General features: G+C 35.2%; 2 protein-coding genes across 3 annotated transcripts; one reads left to right on the top strand and one right to left on the bottom strand.

Annotated features, from left to right (window-relative positions):
• Positions 1 to 470: 470 nt before the first annotated feature.
• On the bottom strand, positions 471 to 2,661 carry LOC110935653 (cysteine protease Amb a 11.0101). 2 transcript variants are annotated; one of them, XM_022178031.2, is made up of 4 exons: positions 2,153 to 2,659; positions 1,355 to 1,593; positions 856 to 996; positions 471 to 789 (listed from the first exon to the last, which is right to left on the bottom strand). In XM_022178031.2, exons 1-4 carry the CDS (start codon positions 2,595 to 2,597, stop codon positions 553 to 555), a joined length of 1,062 nt encoding a protein of 353 aa, XP_022033723.1. In that variant the 5' UTR covers positions 2,598 to 2,659; the 3' UTR covers positions 471 to 552. The 2 variants fall into 2 exon arrangements, with proteins under 2 accessions (XP_022033723.1, XP_035845599.1); XM_035989706.1 differs by having other exon boundaries at positions 658 to 778; positions 2,153 to 2,661.
• A 5,245-nt stretch (positions 2,662 to 7,906) lies between these two features.
• Positions 7,907 to 13,913, top strand: LOC110932830 (probable serine/threonine-protein kinase PIX7). The gene is made up of 6 exons (XM_022176086.2): positions 7,907 to 8,995; positions 11,968 to 12,242; positions 12,668 to 12,803; positions 12,917 to 13,047; positions 13,148 to 13,271; positions 13,510 to 13,913. The coding sequence occupies exons 1-6, from the start codon at positions 7,960 to 7,962 to the stop codon at positions 13,821 to 13,823; spliced, it is 2,016 nt and encodes a 671-aa protein (XP_022031778.2). The 5' UTR covers positions 7,907 to 7,959; the 3' UTR covers positions 13,824 to 13,913.
• The last annotated feature ends 748 nt before the right edge of the window (positions 13,914 to 14,661 follow it).

Genomic DNA, 14,661 nt, shown 5'->3' on the forward strand with positions numbered 1-14,661 from the left:
CAAGTTGATTGATGTAAAACTTATCTCCAAACGGTGCTCCAAACGGCTTAAATTTTATCAATTGGAAGTTTAAACACCCGAATTAAACACCGTTTCCGACATTTGGAACACCGTTTCCAGGTAAGTTTTACATCAATCAACTCGTATCCTCGAAATTTGGAAAAAAAACTTAACTCCGTTAAATTTGTTTATAATGGAGATGCAGTGAGAAAAAAAATACTTAAAGGGTGGGAATGCTAGTGGTAATATTCAAAGGTGATAGTGCTAATGGCCAACCACCTCTAGGTGAGATTATTATTAAAGTCCAATTTCCTCTTATTTTAATTGGTGCTCGTTTGTTTTTGTTTACGCTTATTCGCTTATATTCATGCGTGTTCGTTCGTTTATGCTTGTGAACCGTCTGTTATGTGTATTCTTTATGTTATATAGTCTATCAAGAAAATAAATCTCATAATCGAAACATAAAGTAACAAAAAAATCTCATTAGACATATGTTTTCTCTCTCGGATGGTTACATATAAAATGAAGAGTGAACATAATTAAAATTGTAATCTAGAGTTCAACATTTTTAGTTTCGGGAGATTTAAGAGGGAAATTACAATGCCCATACATGTTGCAAACCCCTTGGATCTCCGTACCGCGTAGCATACGAATGTATCCCTTCTCTCCCCATCCTTCGCCCCACGAGTTCTTAACAATCCAGTACTTGGTTCCGTCAGGATCCTGATCGTATCCAACTATCAACATCGCGTGCATCAGCTCCATTCCACATGGTCCACTATAAATTCCCTAAACACCATGAACTATTAAACAACATACCGATAACAAATGAACGATGCGTGATTGAAATGTTACCTCTTTGTAGAACATGAAACCGTCACCGCCAGGATCCATTTGAAAAGTTACAGGCTGATGTGCCACTGCTTTCAATAGCGCTTCTTCATCGTGTTCTGGCAAATACTCGGTTCCATCAACAGTTACCGAGTGATGACCATACTGGTTTGAAAACACAGATTGTTAGAATCAAATACACATAACTTTTAACGTGCGAATGATACAAAAAACTAAAGTATGTTCAACTAGAAGAATTATTATTACGGTACAGTTTTAAAGTAGCGTTAATATTACTCTAGTTGATCTGTTGTAGAGTAATAAGTATCACACTTCAACAAAATGAACTATAGCATTTATTATTATGCATTTACGCTACTTCAAAAAGGTAGTGTAATAATACTTATAGTGGTTCGAACATAATTGCTATTTGTACAATTCGTATGTTAAAAGCTGTTTGTACTTGATATAACAAGCATTGTAATCTAGTTATCTATACTATATTCATTAGTTTTGTTTGTACCTTAGATGTATCGCATATTTCCCTTTTACCTACATAAGGGTAGAACTCATCTGTAGCTATACCTCCATGCTCTTTGACGAAAGTAAATACGCCACAGACCTGCCCTCCGTCGCAATGGAAGGTTCTGTCGCTCGAATCACAATCAAGAAGTTGTTGTTCTGATAATGATAAGAGTTGACCTGTTCTGATGGCGTTTATTCCTTCAATTGCACCCACCGCAGCAAATGCGAAACAACTTCCTGTAAACTCGACACCAAAATTGTTTGTAACTATGTGTGCTAAGTATGGTTACAAAAATATAACATCATTGTTTTGAATATAGATAATTGTTTGTGTTATATATGGTTAAAAGAGATATATATAACATTACCAATTTGAGTATAGATAATTGTTTGTGTTAAATACGGTTACAAAAATATTTGTTTTTGAACTGCAATTTTTTTTAATCTCTGTTGTCTGTGGGACTTGAATTCAAGACTTTCCCTTTCTAAACACATGTGTTTAAAGGCTTTGTCTTTGTCAATGGACCATCACCCCATTGGTTGATTAGAAGAATATAACGTTAGTGTTTTGAATATATAGATAATTGTTTGTGTTAAATATGGTTACAGGAGCATATCACTACAAGGGTAATCTAAAGTTACTATTTTATGTATTAATTTCAATATAATATGTAATTAACCAATCTTACTTATAGAGACAAAGGGTGGTGTTAAATTTACCCTCTTCTCTCACAAACTTGGGAGAGGGCCCACCCCAAAAGACTAACTTGTATGTAAATGAGACAAAACGTGTTACCGCACTGTCCTTGATTTTTCATAGGGGTGACAGCGTTATGTTCCCTCCAATCCATCCTCGGTGGAATAGCGTTTATATCGATATCATTATAACTGGAACTCAAGTTGGTCTTACGAATCCCGTGAAGAGCAATGAAGTGGCCACCCTTCGAGTCGGCATGGGTTTTCCTAAACTCATGGTGAGTCATGGTAGCAAACTCGTTTATTTGCAACTTGTATCCCAGGTTCATCTTGTTTTTCTTGTGAATATTTCGTACGTTGTGCTTGAATACATTGAACCGTTGGGGGCTTCTATCGGTCACTTTGTGGTGTTCTCGCCACCTGTCGTACAACCCTTGGAATCCCTCCTCCGATTCGAGTTCTTGCTCATGGTAATTGAAGCTTTCCACAACTCCTAGTATCAAGACCAAAGAAAGTGAAAAAAATATAAAATTGTTGATCTTCATTTGGAGGAAAATGGTGTAAGAAATGAGATTGTTATGATCCAAGTAGTACGCATTTAAAAGTGCTTATTCTTGCTTGTTTTTAGGATTTATATGTGGAGGTTTTTTTATGGTGTCAATGGAATGTATGGATGGATGGTTAAGCTGATTTGAATGTAAAACTAACTAAATTTAAATAAAGGATACCTAGATACCTTTTGAAAAAGCAAATATTAAAAACTAATGCATTTATATATAAAAATAAATAGTAAAAGTTGTGTATGCCACCAACTTTGCATAATGTATGTATACGTAATTTGTTTACATATGCATTAATAAAAAAAGCAAGTAAAGTTACACCTATATAGGTTTAATACATTATGATTTTATAATTCCAATTATGTTAGTTATATAAAAGTTGTAACATTATCTTAACAACATGAAAACAAAGTTAAATGATTAATTATATATTATTATTATTATTCATTGTCGTCTTAACTATATATTCATTATTAAAAATAATACAAATATTATTAATTATAAAAATTAAAAATAATACAAATATTAGGTCCCGTATTGACCTCGTATAAGCCTATAAGTGTAATATCGAATCGTATAGGTGTGGTTTAGGTCCCATATTGACCTCGTATAAGCCTATAAGTGAGATATCGTATCGTATAGGTGTAGTATAGGTCACGTATTGACGTCGTATAAGCCTATAAGTGTGATATCGTATCGTATAACGTAGTATAGGTCACGTATTGACCTCGTATAAGCCTATAAGTGTGATATCGTATCGTATAGCGTAGTATATGTCTCGTATATGCCTATATGTGTGATATCGTATCGTATAGATGTAGTATAGGTCACATATTGACCCCGTATAAGCCTATACGCAGTGTATATAAATGGTGAATTTAAAAAAAAAAACATTTTTAAGTATCGTATCGTATAGTATAAGTCTCGTATAAACCTCGTATAAGTCTCATATATGTCTTGTATTTGCCTATAGGCCTATACGAGACCTATACTATAGTGTCGTATCATATTGTATCGTATCATATAGTGTATATTATCGTATACGGGACAAATATACACCTATAAACCTATACTGGTGTTATATCGTATCGTATATTATCGTATCGTGTTGCATCGTATCATATCGTATAGTGTATAGTATAAGTCTTGTATAGGTTCCATGTAGGTCTTGTATACGCCTATTGGCCTACACGGGACATATATACACCTATAGACCTATACGGGTGTTATATCATATCGTATAGTAGCGTATCGTGTTGCATCGTATCGTATAGTATATAGTATAAGTCTCGTATAGGTTCCATGTAGGTCTTCTATACGCCTATAGGCCTACACGGGAACTAAACCACACCTATAGGCCTATACGGGACATATATACACCTATAGACCTATACGGATGTATATACACCTATAGACCTATACGGGTGTTATATCGTTTCGTATATTATCGTATCGTATAGTGGATAGTATAACTCTCGTATAGGTCTACACGGGACCTAAACCACACCTATAGGCCTATACGGGACATATATACACCTATAGACCTATACGGGACATATTTGTATTATTTACCAATAATATTGTTTTTTTCTAAATAATTTTCTTTTTTAATTTTTATAATTCATCATAGTTGTATTATTTTTAATTTTTATAATTCATAATTGTATTATTTACCAATAATATTGTTTTTTTATAAATAATTTTCTTTCTTTTTATAAATAATTAAACAAAGGAATACAAAAAAAAATACAAAAATTGAGTTTTATATACGTTGCGTATAGGTCCCTACGCAGCGTATATAAACCCTTGTTTTCTGTGCAATGATTGCTGAATCTCTGAAATCCATGGTTTATATACGCTGAGTATAGGTCTATACGTAGCGTATAGGGTTAACCTCCTATACGCTGCGTATAGACCTATACTCAGCGTATAGGGTTAACCTCCTATACGCTGCGTATAAACCTATACTCAGCGTAGGTAAACCCTAAGTGTGCAGATAGGCAAACTGGGTGTGCAGATAGTTAGGGCCGCACTTAATCCTGTTAGATCATCTGAGTTGCATGTGAGATTAACCACAAGAACTGGATCTTGAAAAGAGACCAAAACAACAATCAAAAGTACCAAAATCTCCAATATCAGCCATTTCTGTAAATATAAACAACAAGAAAACAAGATTATGAAAAAACGGTGTAAACTTTAAGGTTAAAGAACAAAACCCATTTGAGGAATCCAGATTTCTTGTATTGTTATGCAAGTTCAGTTAATCTGTTATTTATTTTAATTTCTCTTGACCTTTATGATTATAACCTTCATCTCGATAATTATTTCTAGGTAATTAACCGCTAGTAACACATGAGCTTGATTCTTACATTAATGGTATGATTTGTTGGTTCAACCATAGGTAATTAACCGTCTAGTTTAATAGACTCAATAAGACCAGTTATGCAGCCAGTTGTTAACGTGACCTCTGTGAGAGTGGTGTTTTCAGCGTAAACACTAATGAAAGTCACCAATGATGCAATCCTACTTGTCTTTTTTCTCATTTTCAAAATGCATATTAGGTAGAAGAGTTTTGAGCTTTGACTAGAGAAAATTTACCACCTAACCAGGAATCATTCCAAATGTTGAAAGAAAGCCGGTGCCTACTTTAATGTTGTTGTATTTGAAAAATAGCTTTATTATCTTTTTAGTATAATGAATATACATCATGAACTTGACGTACAATATGAATCTTGAAAACTTATATGATGCTTAATTATATGATATGAATTAGTATTTTAAATGTATGCGCATATAATGTATATATGTGTGGGCCCTCAGGAGAAAAAGTCAATTTGCACTAATTTTAACGTTATTTTACTAATTTAGTGAAAATAATGTTAAAAGTGGCGGACGGTTAATCATGCATCATGTGGTGGCGTTGATAGCCGAAAAACAAGGGGTTACATGCACTAATCGGCATTTGCCCCGTTAGATTGCTAAGTGTTATGTGCCTTATGTCCAAGGTTGTTTGATAGAAAACTACTATCGAGCTAGGGTCTCACTAGAGGTCGTCTCTCTATTCCTACGGGGTAGAGGTAAGCCTGTCTACATCTTACCCTCCTTAGACCCTACTTTAGCTTTGTTATTAGTGTGATTTACTGAGTATGATAATGATGAAGAATTAGTATTTTCAATATTTTTGTAATATGCTAATAAAAATAAATAATTAAAAGACAAAACATAATTATATTTATATCAGATTTAAAATAAACAATGAGAGTTATAAATATAATGCATTCTAATCACAAATCTTATATAGTAAAATAGTGGCTTTCTTCGAAAGGTTGAGGGCTCGAACCTCACCCTGCAGAATAGTGTAGAAGTAAAAGTAGATTTGATTGTTGTTTAAAAGCAATTAAAGCAAGTAATTAGAGTTAATTGTCATTTTAGTCTCTGTGGTTTGAACCAATTTGCCAGTTTAGTCCAAAGGTTTCATTTTTAACATCTGGATCCAAAAAATTTTCATCGTTGCCATTTTGATCCAACTGACTTAACTCCATTCATATGTGTTAAGTCTACCAAGGGCATTTTAGTCATTTCAATTTTCATTTAATTAACCCTTTATTCTTTATTGTTTAAAAAGATTAATGAAAGGGTATTTCAGTAATTTTATAAATCTAACTATTAAATTATTTGTTATTAATTCCTAAATTCAATTTTAATCAATTTCGTTAAATCATTAAATTCTTAAATCTATTTTATGTATCCTCAAACAATCTGTTCATTCAAAAAAGAAAATTAAAACTTCTGTAGATCACCTTTCTTTACCAACAACCCCTCCCTTCACTCTGCTGCTAATTGACTACCACCACCACCACTATTTGCCATTACCTCCAAACCGCCATCACCATTATCACCATCGCCACCGGACCTCACCACCACCCTCCCTTCCACACCCCTTCTCTCTCTCTCTCTCTATACCTTCTCAACCACCACCAACCACCCACCACCTCTGCCACTATCACCACCCACTCCAGATGTTCCCTCTCTCACTCTCAATCTCTCTCTCTCTCTCTCTCTCTCTCTCTCTCTCTAACCTGGCCCCCTTTTCATCAAAAGATTTCATCTACCAAAACAAACCCTAGAATCAAACCCCAACTTGTATATTCAAAATCCCCAAATTTTAAAAAGAAATCAAGAACAAATCATACAATACAGAGCTAAGAGAGGTGGTCATGGTGGCGGTTCGAAGCTCTGCCGCCACACCCAATAGCAGCGACGGTGGTGTAACAACCGTTTTTGAGTGGCGGCAGTGTCAAATCTAGGGCTCCGACCAGGAACCAACTTTCCGGCTTGTGCCTTTCTCTTGCGCCGACGGTGGTGTAACAGCCGTTTTAGGGTTCCGGCCAGGAACAAACCTGTGGGGCTTAGGGTGGGGTGGCTGTGGTGGTGGTCATCCATGCTCGTGTGGAGTGGGCGGGGGTGGCTGATGGTGGTGATGTCGGCTAGTGGTCAGGTGGTAGCGGTTGGTTGTGGTGATGGTGTTTGTTGATGATGGAGAGGAGAATGAGTATAGAGAGAGAGGAAAAGTCAGAGTGTATTTTCTGTGTTTTGTTTATATATATATAAACTCCATCCTATCTTTAATGTTTTTAAACAATAAAGAATAAAGGGCTAATTAAAAGAAAAATGAAATGACTAAAATGCCCTTGGCAGACTTAACACATATGGATGGAGTTAAGTCAGTTGGAGCAAAATGGCAACGATGAAACCTCTTTGGATCCAGATGTTAAAAATGAAACCTTTGGACTAAACTAGCAAATTGACTCAAACCACAGGGACTAAAATGACAATTAACTCCAAGTAATTACAATTTTCCCCTTAAATTTAATGGTCGGGGCTTTAGAAATTTCACCTACCAGGCTACCACAAGTTATTCAATGGGGTGGTGGTCCATTAGCAAATACAAAGCCTTTAAAACACTAAAGTCAGGAAGGGAAAGGTTTTGGGTTCAAGTCCCACAGACGACAGAGGATTATAGAAATTAGCCGTTAAAAAAAAAACCATATTGATCATATTGTACTACAAATTATTAAATATGTTTCTTAAAGCATGTGAAATCAAGTTTTCTTATTAACTTTTTGAATGAGTAATGCTGACTTCTATAATTTTTTATACGAGTAAACATGACAAATTCAATAGAAATGTTGATTTAGTAACTACTTGGGTCCACCTCTGTTTCCAGGAAGAAGACTCATTTTTTCATTCGACTATAATCCTTTTATATCATCATCCATCTATGTTCATCCATGTTAATTGCTACTTTTTTTTAATTCTTCCATAATTATGTTCTTTGAAACTGGGGATGGCAAAGAGTGAACCATTTGCCTCCTCCGTACAATCCGCACAACCGTGTCATCACTTCGAATTTCCTGAAATTTTGTTAGCAACAGAAAACTTCGCTGAATCATTAGTAATTGGAAGTGGAGGTTTTGGGAACGTTTACAAAGGTAACTTAATCTATGGATCAAGTCTTTTCGTTGCTGCCATTAAACGTTTGGATTCAATGTCCAATCAAGGGGCAGCGGAGTTCTGGGCAGAAGTTGAAATGCTTTCTAGGTTACGCCATTGTAATCTTGTGTCTTTGATTGGTTATTGTAATTATGAAAAAGAGATGATACTTGTGTATGAATATATGCACAATGGAACACTTGATGATCATCTACATAAACTTCGCACCCCTCTTTCCTGGCTTCAACGGCTCAACATCTGCATAGGTGCCAGTCGTGGGTTACACTACTTGCACACCGGCACAGGGATTACATCTGGTATTATACATCGCGATGTCAAGAGTTCTAATATTTTATTACATGAAAGTTGGGCAGCTAAAATTTCGGACTTTGGGTTGTCAAAAATTGGCCCAACGAATCAACCATCCACTTATGTAAACACACTTATTAAAGGCACTTTTGGGTACTTGGATCCCAATTACTTCACAACTGGAAAGCTTACAAGGAAGTCTGATGTGTACGCTTTTGGGGTGGTTTTGCTGGAAGTGTTGTGTAGGAAGCGTGCAGTGGACAGAAGTCTAGATGAGGAGGAATGGGGTTTAGTGACATGGGTTCAAGATTCTATCAAAGATGGGAACTTAAAGCGTATAATTGATTCGGATGTAAGGGATGAAATATCGCCCAAATGTTTGAAGGAATTTGTTAGTATTGCAGAGAGGTGTTTACACAACAGTCCAAGACAACGACCTACCATGGCTGAGGTTTTGGTCGGTCTTGAGTCTGTACTAGTTTTACAAGAGAAATTCAATAAATCACTACAAGCTACAAGTAGAACAATATTGAGTAGAATGGTTAATGTGCTTCCTTTCATCTCCAAAGGAGAAAATTCTGGTATTTTCTTGCTCCTCTTGAATTGTGTAGATATATTCTTTATATTTTTGTGTACCACTCTTTTCATATCAATAAAAACATATATATACCATATAATGCGTCGTAAGCAAAAGATTATTGATGTTCATTTTTCTTGGGTTATTGAGTAGTTTACTTTGTATCTAGTATTTTGTTTGAACACTTCCATCATGGACCTTTGAGTTTGTTTTATGTTTTCTAAATTCTTACAACTTAAGGGTTGCTCCTCAGTGTATGACATATAATAATGACTGGAACCCTGAAGTTCATCTGCAATGAGATCATTGATTGAGAAGTTATAGAGGCCATAGTTTCTCTTATTAAACTATGCATAATCTTTTTACAACATGTTAGTGGTGTATATATTCTCTTATGTTGAAACTAAGTATATTCGAGTTCGTCAAATCGGCTATGCTAGCCTATGGGACTGTTAGCGGAAGTCGTTGATCATTATATTCATTATGATGAGGTTTTGGTGTTTTGGCACGAAACAGGGGATTACTCACATGATTAGAAGACATGATGTAATAGTGGAATTGAGAGGAAAATGGACATACAATAAACTGAATTATGAATGTCTTGGTAACCGGTAATTATTGCCGGTAAACCCTATATATATGTCTTCACTAGAACGGTTATACGAGTAGTTATGTTTGGCGGGAATAACCGCTTGTTTGAAACGGTATTATCCGACCAACATACCTATTCAATTCTATCCGTCCATTTACATACATATCTAATAAGTATAAGTTTAATACATACAATAAATATAATTATGTTTATATATATAACTAATACTCTCCCCTAAACATAATTAGGTTTAAGGGAGGTCTTGATGACACTGTAATTAGCTTCAGTGATTGCTTTCTTTGCCCTTGTGAAATCGAACCTTTTCCTTTGCTTCAGTTTCTTGATTCCATGCCAGTCACCGCCACCATAAAATGCATAATGATCTTCAGCTATGTCTTGAGTGGCTTCCGATTGTTCTTGTAATCCTGCATCTGTCTGATCTGTAAACAAGGCATATTGTTTTACTTCCTTCTCCACCGCTCCAGAACTACTCGAACATTCAGCCATTTCCGATTGACCTGCACTAGTTATATCTTTCTTATCGCCTTCACTCATGCACTGCCTGGGATCCACCACCTTTTCTTCCTCTATTCCGATTGCTTTTTCCTGTGTTAACTTGAACTTGTAGTAGTATACAAGTACGTCCAAATACATAGCGTATATCAGACGCATGTATTCACCATCCTCATACTCGAATCCTGTGTCTTTTGCTATCATTGACCACATACCATTCTCTGTGATTCGCCGATGGCCCCCTTCTCTCTTTACTGCCATATACAGGTCTAATAATCCCACTTTCCGATTGTTTGTTGCATATGCCGGTAACGGTCTTGATTGAATCTCCAGTTTTTCTTTAATAAACCACTCTATCATGTTTTCAAAAACAGTTTCAAGATAGCATTTATACTTGATGACATAGTCTTCATCTTCAAGCATGTGTAATAAGGCCTTGCAATCTTGAAAATCTTTGAAGACCATTGCTTGTAAAATCAGAATATTCCAGTCCGGTTCGTTGGTTGAAATATTCAAATTTTCGAAGTATTCATTTAGAAATTCTGTTTTGAATTTCTCATGATCGGAATTCTTACTAACCACATATTGTTTTTCTAATTCTCCGATCTCTTCCTCTTTCGTTTAACCGGTATGATTGTTCCTTTTATTGTATATAGGAACACTAAATGTTGGAAATATTTTACATACATCACCCATAAACTTTACTGTAAATCCTTGAATCATTAGTTGATCGAGACTTAAGACATTTCTTTCAATGTCGGGTGCGTAGAACACACTTTGTACTCGAATATTTTCTGACCCAGTTATTATATCAACAACACTGATTCCTCTAATGAAGAGGAAATTGTTTTCCCCGTCTCCGTTTCAACACATGACATATTCTTCATACGCTTAAACATGTCTAAATTACCAGAAAAGTGATGTTTGAAAGTTTTACTTACATACCATATTTCCGACCAGTATCCGCCGTCGGTTCCGATCACCACGAATTCTTGTCTCTGATCGGATTGTGTATCCTTTTCGGCTTCTTGATCTTTCTGCGTACCCGTATTAACTGCTAGACGAAGTAACTGGCTTTCTTCATCCTTCTCCTTCTCTTGACATGTAGAAATTTTATGGCCTGGTCTGTTACAATAGTAACAACATCGCTGCATCCATTTCCGTTCACGTTTTTCTTCAGTGTAGTGCATGCATGGCATCATTGTCGATGAAGGCTTTAAATCATCATCACCGATATAACCGGCTCTGATACCTCTTGTTAGCGGAAGTCGTTGATCATTATATTCATTATGATGAGGTTTTGGTGTTTTGGCACGAAACAGGGGATTACTCACATGATTAGAAGACATGATGTAATAGTGGAATTGAGAGGAAAATGGACAAACAATAAACTGAATTATGAATGTCTTGGTAACCGGTAATTATTGCCGGTAAACCCTATATATATGTCTTCACTAGAACGGTTATACGAGTAGTTATGTTTGGCGGGAATAACCGCTTGTTTGAAACGGTATTATCCGACCAACATACCTATTCAATTCTATCCGTCCATTTACATACATATCTAATAAGTATAAGTTTAATACATACAATAAATATAATTATGTTTATATATATAACTAATAGGGACAAGGTTTGCCTAGAGTATACGTAGGAGGATACATGCTAGAATATAGACACTATATTACCTAAAACATTTATGTTTAGACATTTTCATAACTTCAAATTGCATATTGAAGCAAAAAAATTTACTCAAAGTTGATCCCTTTAGCATTATGTTGGACGTCTTTTCTTTAAACAAAGCATAGAGGATGACTTTAACTAACATTTATATTATATGTTTAATGTGTATTAATCTGTTTCAATCCAAGGTGATTCAAAGTTTTCAAGTAAGAGCAAGGGAAACAATGGAATTGCTCATTTTCAAAGTCCAAGCCCAAATTTGAAAGTATTTAAGTTTTCCGATTTAGAAAAATCTACGAGAAAGTTTAGTCTAGATTTGCTCTTGGGCGAGGGAGGTTTTGGAAAGGTGTTCTTAGGTTGGGTTGAGGAGAATACATTAGCCCCTTCAAAACAAGGTGTTGGAATCCCTGTCGCCGTAAAAAGGCTCAAACAAAAAAGCTCTCAAGGACCTGCTCAATGGCTGGTAAGTATCACCAATGTACTTAAATACTCTAATACTAATGAGTACCTCAAGCTGTCAAGCACCATCCAGTAAGCAATTTATTTGTGGATTGATCTTAGTCTGATGGACCTATGCTACGCAATCGTTGTGTTTTCCTGTCACATAATTGCTCGAGCTATGAAAACAATATTTAATATATTACGTTTCGTTTAAGCTAAAAATTACCACCAAACATGTATGCATAAACTTCATGGAAAAATGTTTTCCTTAATATATTTTCTTCATGTAAAACTATATATATAGAACAGAACATAGTGATCAAAAGGTGTGATTTAGATTATGGTATGCTACATAGGATTATGTTTTTCTCTTTTATAGAACAATACTTAAATTAGTGTTTGGTGAATCTTTTTTTCTAAGTGTAACATGAAAATATGTGAGTTCAGGCAGAGGTGAACTTCTTAGGACATATGGATCATCGTAATATCGTTAGACTATTGGGATACTGCAAAGATGAATCTGAGCACTTGCTTGTCTACGAGTACATGCCGAACAGAAGTTTTGATCGCTTTTTATTCACTGGTAAACTATATTTGGATCTCTCTGTAATCATTATTCCGGTATTCTTTTCCTCAATGTTTGAATTATTGCATTAAAGTAGCTATGTATGATTAATAGTTTTGCACATGCACCAGATATTGCCAAACGACTTTCATGGGGAACACGACTTTTGATAATGATAGGAGTTGCTCGTGGGCTAACATATTTGCATTCCGAAAATGTCATGTGTCGTGGTTTAAAAAGCGGTGATATATTACTGGATGAAGTACTCTTAAGCTCTTTATAACTAGTAATGGTGATCAAACCACTTTGATAATTTTCTTTTATGTCAAGTTAACCACTTATTATACTCTTTTGTGTATCAGGATTATAATGCAAAACTAGGGGATTTCGGATTGGTGAAGTATGGCCCCGAAACAGGAGAAACACATGTTACTACACGTGTTATGGGAACCTATGGCTATGCAGCCCCAGAGTATATCTTGACTGGTGTGTTACTATATTTGCACGAGCGAATGAACCAAATGATAAGAATGTGCATTTTGTGTTAAGATAAATTAAAAGAAACCATTGTGCTTGGCACCTTTTGTCTCAAATTTGTATATACACAAGAAATCAATGCAAAAGTCAATTCCTCCATTTGGAACCAGCTTGGGCAAAGGACAAAAATATTTATAAACTTATAACATCATAATTTTGTGATCCTAAACACCTTTCAATTTTACAGGACATTTGACTACAAAAAGTGACATCTACGGTTATGGAATTGTGTTGTTGGTAAGTATAACAGGCCGAAGGGCAATGGATGTCAGACGACGTGAAGGGCAGCAGAGCTTGGTGGATTGGGCAAGTTCAATACAATCAAACAGAAAAAACTTAAAGGAAATAATGGATCCACGTCTTGAACACAACTACCCTCTACAAGGTGCTTTCGAATGTGTTGCATTGGCATTAAGATGCGTTGCAAACAAACCCAAAGATAGACCTTCAAGTGAAGAAGTTTTGCAAAATTTGGAACAAATTTATGCTCATTACAAGTAATGGTTTGAAGAGAATCCATGGGACCCCAAGTTTTGCAGGGTTTGGAACAAAATCATGCTCTACAAGTAATGGTATGCAAGCAAGAACCGGATAAGGAATCACTTAATTAACGATTTGTAATTATCCATATGATAACATTTATAATATGATTATGAATAGATTTTTTTCGGGGTCCAATGTTTTTGGTCTTAAGATTTTTCGCAACCAAAAGTTAGAATTTTCGGGTTGCTCGCCATTCGGATTGGGTCGTGTGGTGAGAAACATAATAAAATACAATATCATAATTAAAACATATACACATGATCATTAATCATTAGATACACACAATAAGTTGGAAGAAATAGAACCACATTGACAAAAAGCAAGCACTAAAGTCTTTCATTATCTAGATGCAACTCCAAAAATATCTTTGGTTCACTTCATGTAATACAAAAGAGAGAAAAATGCTTTAGCGTTTGATGGATGGTAGATAACCTTAACTCATCTATGGATTTAAAAAGTTGTTATTTTGATGATCACTCTGTTAATGGACTAAGAAGCAAAAGTCTAGAAGATGACATTTCACTAACTAAGTGGTATAAAAGAAAAACATAAAAAACATGCATAGTGGAAGTAGAACCTGTAACATATTAGACATCAAACAAGGGATTATTGGTACTTTCAATACGGGTCTCTTGATCAGAATGATACTTTCAATAATGATACATGTAACATATTAGACATCAAACAAGAATGGATACAGTAGTAATACCAAAAGTATTGGTCCTGAAACTAAAAGTACCAATATAAAAAATTGGTCTTGAAACTGAAAGTACCAATATAAAAATCGCAAAAAATT

This window comes from Helianthus annuus, chromosome 4 (genome assembly GCF_002127325.2).
Source record: "Helianthus annuus cultivar XRQ/B chromosome 4, HanXRQr2.0-SUNRISE, whole genome shotgun sequence".
In the NCBI taxonomy this organism is placed as follows: Eukaryota; Viridiplantae; Streptophyta; class Magnoliopsida; order Asterales; family Asteraceae; genus Helianthus; species Helianthus annuus.

Coding starts and splice junctions, on each gene's coding strand:
- LOC110935653 (XM_022178031.2), bottom strand. CDS start 2,597: ATGAAGATCAACAATTTTATATTTTTTTCACTTTCTTTGGTCTTGATA. Junction 997..1,354: donor AAATATGCGATACATCTAAG/GTACAAACAAAA, acceptor TTTTCAAACCAG/TATGGTCATCACTCGGTAAC. Junction 790..855: donor GTTTCATGTTCTACAAAGAG/GTAACATTTCAA, acceptor CATGGTGTTTAG/GGAATTTATAGTGGACCATG.
- LOC110932830 (XM_022176086.2), top strand. CDS start 7,960: ATGGCAAAGAGTGAACCATTTGCCTCCTCCGTACAATCCGCACAACCG. Junction 8,996..11,967: donor CTCCAAAGGAGAAAATTCTG/GTATTTTCTTGC, acceptor TTTCAATCCAAG/GTGATTCAAAGTTTTCAAGT. Junction 13,048..13,147: donor GTGATATATTACTGGATGAA/GTACTCTTAAGC, acceptor TTTGTGTATCAG/GATTATAATGCAAAACTAGG.